The sequence below is a fragment of the Syngnathus floridae genome, chromosome 6 (assembly GCF_059516105.1).
Source record: "Syngnathus floridae isolate MCC-2025c chromosome 6, RoL_Sflo_1.0, whole genome shotgun sequence".
NCBI classification, from domain to species: domain Eukaryota; kingdom Metazoa; phylum Chordata; class Actinopteri; order Syngnathiformes; family Syngnathidae; genus Syngnathus; species Syngnathus floridae.
In genome coordinates this window covers 4555048-4562098 of record NC_142418.1, presented here as the reverse complement: position 1 = coordinate 4562098, position 7051 = coordinate 4555048, and the positions used below count along the sequence as shown (strand labels likewise).

Below are 7051 nucleotides of genomic sequence, written 5' to 3'. Positions count from 1 at the left end.
CGCAAAGGGCGCATCAGCTGGCCAGCAGGGCGAAAGTGGAGACATGACACAGCCGGGCATGAAGAAAAATGTACCGCCATGCAGAAAGAGTCGGGACAGCATAAATGAGTGCTCATAGGGTGGGGCTTGCCTCTGAGCAATGTGCTTCACTGAGGAGAAACGCGGGGTGCGCAGCTGGCTTCCGCGGACCTAGGAAAAAAGCACTGCTGTCCAGAAGCTGAGACAGCGGCAATGAGCCCTGATAGCGCAGAGCGTGCCTCTGAGCAATGTACATCACTGCGGACGTGAAGTTCAAGTACAGGAGGTGGCCCGATGCACGAGGGAAGAAGCACCAACCGTTGCAGAATGAGTCGGGAAACGTGACAATATCAGATGTTTGTTCTTTTATTTACTGTAAAGGTACAATACATGCACAGAACAGTATGGGAATGGTAATCAAGCGAATGGGAAAGGTTTATGTAGCGTAAAAGTATTGGGGAGGGTTCAAAAAGCTTTAATATTGTGTATTGGGGAGGGTTTAAAAAGCTTTAATATTGTGTACTAGACCACAATGCAACAGGAGATTTATGTATATGTATATATATATGTAATAACCCTAACTGTGACACACTGTGGTTTTGCTATGCATGATGTGTCCTGGGTTAATGTAGTGTGGTAATTTTGAAAGTGGACATGTTGCATTGCTTGGCAAGGAAAACCACTCTTCTAAATGACTTGCTACACACCCATACCCTCGATGTTGGGAATTTCAATAAAATGGTGTTTAAATTTCTTAATAATACATATACCATTTATACTTCGCAGATTTTCGCTGTGGTTCTGGAATGCATCTGCCGCAATAAACGAGGGATCACTGTAATGGGGAGCAGCTCAGCCCAGGAATATATAAAAAAAAATGAATCAAAGCATGTTTACTTGCATCTCTAATTTAAAAAAAAATAAGATGTGTTGACCAGTGTTACAACATGCCCACAATGGTGCTGAGGAAATGTGTTACTATTCTACTACTAAATTTTTCACGAGTAAGAATCAACTGGTTTTCTCATCGGTGTCCAGGCAGCAGCATTCCAGCACAAAAACATACACATTTCTAAGGGCTTATATTGTGTGCCACCATGAGTTAACTGTCTCTTAATAAGAAAGTAAATCTCAAGAACATTGCTGTCGGGCTATGTTGACGTTAGTCATGTATTTAATTCCATTTCACTTCTTGTCTCCTTGTCGTAAATTAATATTCCGTTCCTCTTCATATGGTCTGTTGCTAACCCAGTATGTCCAGATAGACTGGTGCAGCTTTCATCACAGATACTATAGTCTTCTGAATGTCCTTCATGTTGAGACGCTGATGTGGTTCTCTCTGCCAACAACCTAGCATTATACCATAGACTTCTTTGGGACAGAGCCTAGGGCGCTCAAGTACCCTGCCCTGAGTTATACACTCAATCACCTAGAAGGATGAGCAAAGTTATACGATATTGAAAAGCTATCGTCATGTAATAATAAACTCTTACTCTGCAGCATAGAGTATAAAAATGTGAAGACATAAGTAGATGTAATTTAAAGCGTATAATATTTCATGTAAGTAAAATTTTCAAACCATACAAATATTTTTGAATCACCATTTGAGCGGTGCACATATAAATAATTTTTTTTAGAATTGGAATTCCATTCTTCCACTTTCTTCATTGCTTATTCTAATTAATGTCACAGGTGAGCTGGAGACTATCCCAGCTGATTTTGGGCAAAAGGGAGGTCATACCCTAAACTGATCTTCTGCCATAAAATCCATGCAATTTTTTCAAATACATGCACATGTCACAAAATGTGTACCTCGTTATTGGCCAGCTGGAACCAGGGCTGTTTTCCATTGGTGAAGATTTCCCAGAGAACAACTCCAAAGCTCCAGACATCAGTCTCTGTGGTAAACTTCCTGTACATGATGCTTTCTGGGGGCATCCAGCGAATAGGCAGCATACTGTTGCCTCCCACCTAACAGCACGTGCATGCACACACGCCCGCAGACACACACGGACACACACGGACTATATTGTGTGATCTAGCTCGGTTACAAGGGTACCTTATACTACGTATCGTATTGGCCCGAATATTAGACGATGTTTTTGCATTGAAATAAGACTGAAAAAGTGGGGGTCATCTTACATTCGGGGTCTAGACATTATAACCGTTCACAATGCTAGACGGCGCCAGATATCTTTAAAGCGAAGTTACGTCACCGCGCCTTAAGTCTCGCGTGAGTTACCTCAGCTTATCGTGATTGTTGGAGCTTGTGCGCAGCTGTAAGTTAAAGGTTGCTGGTATTGACTGAGTATGTTGCTGTGATCGTGTGCGTCTTTGACACAAAGTGAGTATATACATTTCATTGTTACTACTGTCTACTGTTGTGCCGTTTGTCTGATCGCAGTTTGTTTCGTGTGTGCGCTGTTTCATTGATAGCTTCGGCGCGCTCCTTTAAGTTTGCCTCGCATCGTACGAGTAGCCGTTACACAACGGCACGGCGACTAACGGTCCCTAGCAAATGTATTTTGTTGTCTCGATGACTTATGTTTGGTATGTTGCCGAGAGTAACATTTATGGTTATTTAGTATAGCGGAACCGTTACACGCAGTTAGTTATGTAATGTGTGCCGTCTACTAGTGTTATGTGACGTCAGACGTTGAGCGTTGACTTACATGCTGTATTTTGCTGTATGCTGTTGCAGAACCACACACCACACACAAAAACACACACACACCACACACACACCCACACTCCACACGTACCCTTCAGACGCTTCATACAATAATCAGACACACAAGAATCACATTCACACACCCAAAGACTCACCCATGTACACTACACATACCTGCTCTCACATCCTTACCACCAAACATGTGCCTATACCCTTTTGCCAGTTTGCCTGTATGTCCCTATGACCCACAGTGCCTGTTACTTTTTTGCCAATAATTCAATAAAGCAATCAAAAATGAAGCACGTCTTCCCTCCTGTGTTCTGACTGACACCCGGGGGCGAAAAGAGCATAACCATCCGAGCCACAGTATACAGTAGACTATACAGTCCTCAGGCTCCCCAACAATAGCGGTAGTAGTTTACATTATTTTATTGCAATGTTTTTCCTTATTCAGATTTGTTTCAAGACGACAGTTACAGTTAGACTTCACTTTGATGGTCAATGCAGTTGTTGCAATTTTGTTGTTAATCACAGGTTTATTTACATTTCAGAAACCAGAAGCCATTTATTTACAAATGTGATTGCACTTTAGTTTACATGTTTAAATGTTCAGATATTAAGATGTGCTAGAAAGTTTTTGCATGATTTGAATGAGGCAAAATAACATGTTTTTTCTCTCGAATATATTGTTATAATCATTTGTTTCAGATGTACTGTAATTATTTTCTGTATAAAAATTAAATCTGGTGATCAAAAAAATCTTTTTTCAAACTTGAGTCATGAAAAAGAGAGGGTCATCTTATAATCAGGGTCGTCTTATATTCGGGCCAATACGGCATATCAACCATAACATTTGTCTGCAACATATTAAAGTTTAATATGTTATGGGCTAACTACGGGACCGTTTAATCCGGCCCGCCAACCCTGAATAAATTGTATTATTAAACATTTTTTTCATTTCATTTTGCCTGCAATGACTGCGTTTACCCTGTAGATGGGGAACCGCTTGCCTGCGCATTTACTACCGGAAGCCGTGTCAGAAAGCTCGGTGCACACTCACAAGTGCGTGTACCTACTCATTAGTACGGACACGGCGCACTCGCGCTGTATTTGTATCAGTGCCAAATTTAGAGCGTGGGCTGTGACGACAGCATTCTTGTAATTCTTGTAATTACGCTAAAGCCACCCACAAACATTCCCCTGGAATCCTTCCATTAAAATGAGTCGCCCAAGGAAAAGCAAGGTGGACACTGAGTGCCGAGTGTTTAAAAAAGAGTGGACAATTTGGCTCGACGTATGCGACGTGACGTTCAGCCACATGAACATCAACATCAACCCGTCACAGATCTAGGTAAACGGACCAACACCTCGGATATGTCCTAAGAATTGCCACAACAAATTTTACTCCAGACTATGACGCACTAGCAAGAAAAGGGAGACCAACAACACTGTTCCCACTGAAAATGAAGGGGAGGCTCTCAAGTTTGTTGTAAAAAAATGCATTTTGCATATGATTTGTACAAATAGCAGGGATTGAAACTAGCGACCATTCTCATTTTCAAACAATGCAGGATGCTCAAGGACATTGATGCACCATCTGTTTGTGACTAATCTTAACCTGTAAAGTTCTTAAGGCTTACTTTAAGGAAGTGTTTCCCGTTTCCTCACCTCTGTTACCAGGTGTTTGTGAGTTAAAACTGCTCTGATTTTCAGATACCCCTCACCGTGTTGCCATTTTGATTGCTTTATTTGGATGTATGCTTTCACCGTTTCTTCAAGATGATATATTTGGTCGGAATGTTTGCCGTTTGATGTGATCTCATAAGATAAACATCTTTCATTAATCTGACCTGCAGGCACTGAAGTGACCGAGACTGTTATTCATAATAACAGTGTCGTATTTTATGAGAATCACTGATGGCAGTTTTTTGGTGAATTTTCTTTTTTTTAATGCTGTAAATAAATGCATTTGTTTTCAAAAAAACCTTTTTGAATGTCCATGCTTTACTACCTTACTAAAGGCCAAAACCTTTTATACAATGACCTTCACAGGTCGTTTATATTACTTTACACAAACACTACATCCATTTGCTCCTGATTTGGCCCTCCGGTCCAAATTTAGAACCCAGTTCGGGCCGCAAGTCAAAAAGTTTGCCCACCCCTGTATTAAACAGTAATAGTCTTCTCTTCTGACTATTGAACATGAACAGTGCAGTATTGTATAATATTGTTGTACATCCAAAATCACCAATGTGCTAAATTTCAAATTCCATTTTATTTAAAGTGCAGGAAACTCATTAAAATGTAGAGTGACTGTATTATATGAATTGGTCAAAAATTTGGAAGGAGGAGGAAATGTATAAAATTCTTAAATTGTGTATTTTTAGCATGTGAGCGGGGATGACGAGAAAAGGGAAAAAATGAAAAATATAAGTACAGTGGAGCCTCGGTTTTTAAACATCCCAGTTCTCGAACAAATTGGTATTCGAACAAAAAATTCGTGATTTTTTTTGCTTTCGGATGTCGGACGAAATTTCGGTTGTCGAACCTCGCGAGATGAGCCGAGAGGACCTGCATGCCAACTGACTCCGTTCGTTATTACATTCTCGTTACTCTGAGGATTGCATCAACTCTAATCATGCCTCCAAAGGAAGCAAGTGGGAGCAGTAAAGCTGATCATGTCGAAAAGAGGAAAGTAGTGCGCAAAACGGTTGAATTTAAAAAAAGAATCGCAAAATATGAGTCCGGTGTGCGTGTGTCAGAGTTGGCGCGGGAGTTCTGCATGGTAAAATCGACAATAAGCTTCATCCTGAAAAACAAAGACACTCTTAAAGGAAGTGATGTTGTGAGAGGGGCGACTGTGCTTACCTTTTTGAAATTAAGAAAACGTTTTTGCTGTTTTCTTTCACATGATCTTTGAAATGCTGTCATCATCGGTAAAAATAAAAAAAATGTTTTGATGTGCTTTCCCCCCCCCTCACAATTTAAAAATATATCTTTTACTATTAGAATGAAACACACAATCAAGTTGCTACAGATACGGCAATACATTCCCCAGCCTAGCCTACTCTGTTAATTCAGTTTATTATTCATATTATTTATTTATACATTACCTACTCACTTATTTCTGCAGTTTATGGTGTAAAATAATGAAAAAATGCTTTAAAAAAGCTTGGAACGGATTACAAATTTTTCCATTATTTGTAATGGGAAAACATGATTGGGAATTCGAACGATTCACTTCTCGAACAGCATTCTGGAACGGATTGTGGTCGAAAACTGAGGCTTCACTGTATATTACAAAATATATAACCACAGAACAACAGTAGAATACTTGTACTTGGGTGTTCAATAATTTTGACTTGACTGGTTGATCTCAATTGACATTTTTTGGGACTCGATTGTTTGCACTTTGTTTAGTTTAGTAGGGAGTACTGTACACACATTCTGTACAGACTACAAATACGAACAAATGACCGTTTGATGAAGCAATTAAGTATGACCTTACCCTATAATAATCAGTGCTGTAAATGTCTCTTGACATGCCAAAGTCTCCTATTTTCACCTGTAGGGCATTTCCTACCAGACAGTTTCTGGTAGCCAAATCACGGTGCACAAAATGTTGTGATGCAAGGTAGATCATCCCTGCTGCAATTTGACTGGCTATGTGAAGCATCTGGGACAAACCCAACTCTCTATTAGTCTGCAATGGCTGTCCATCCACCAAGATCATGGCATCTGGTCCATGGGCTCTAAGGGAGTGTGAAATGGTTGGGAAATAGTTCAGACATCTACAGATTACAAAAAAACATTACTCCTGAGTATGGGATTTGACTTGCATTGTTTACTATTCTGATTGCTCTTTTTTACATCATGCATATTGGTTGTACAGTGCTCTTATTAACAATTCCTCGACACCTTCACACAGTAGGAAAAATACAGTAATACAAGAGTGCAGTACAATCTATGTAACTTTGTCTGGTATAATTCACGTGATTTCCAACAAATTTTAGAGTCAATAATAACTCCTTAAAACTCCTTTTTTAACATACTGGAAGCTTTGCATGTTGTTTATGAACACATATCTAAATAATTTTGGTCTTTATATTGATCTTTGTGGTACACCACAGGTTATATTCAGAACTTACTATCTCCACAATCTGCAGTCTCTTCTCCATGTAACTTTTCAACCATTGCAATTCTAACCCTCTAATCCCAAAACACTCCAATTTTGTTGACAGAATATTATGATTTATTGTGTCAAAGACTTTCTTCTGTCACATCCATGACTAACATAGAGGTTTTTCTCCTTCCAGCTGATCCCGTTGGGGTCGCCATAGCAGATCAACCGTTTCTATCTCA

General features: G+C 39.8%; 1 protein-coding gene across 3 annotated transcripts in view; it reads right to left on the bottom strand.

Moving 5' to 3' along the window:
• Positions 1 to 368: 368 nt before the first annotated feature.
• LOC148395973 (NT-3 growth factor receptor-like) overlaps positions 369 to 7051 on the bottom strand; it is a 154957-nt gene continuing 148274 nt past the window's right edge. For 2 of the 3 annotated variants that reach the window (XM_088379872.1, XM_088379868.1), the window contains exons 16-18: positions 6198 to 6441; positions 1831 to 1989; positions 369 to 1447 (exon numbers count right to left, since the gene is read on the bottom strand). In XM_088379872.1, coding sequence (XP_088235998.1) covers positions 1262 to 1447; positions 1831 to 1989; positions 6198 to 6441 — 589 coding nt within the window. In that variant the 3' untranslated portion in view covers positions 369 to 1261. Of the gene's footprint in view, positions 1448 to 1830; positions 1990 to 6197; positions 6442 to 7051 lie in introns of those variants that run through there. The other variant, XR_015859231.1, reaches the window with a different exon arrangement.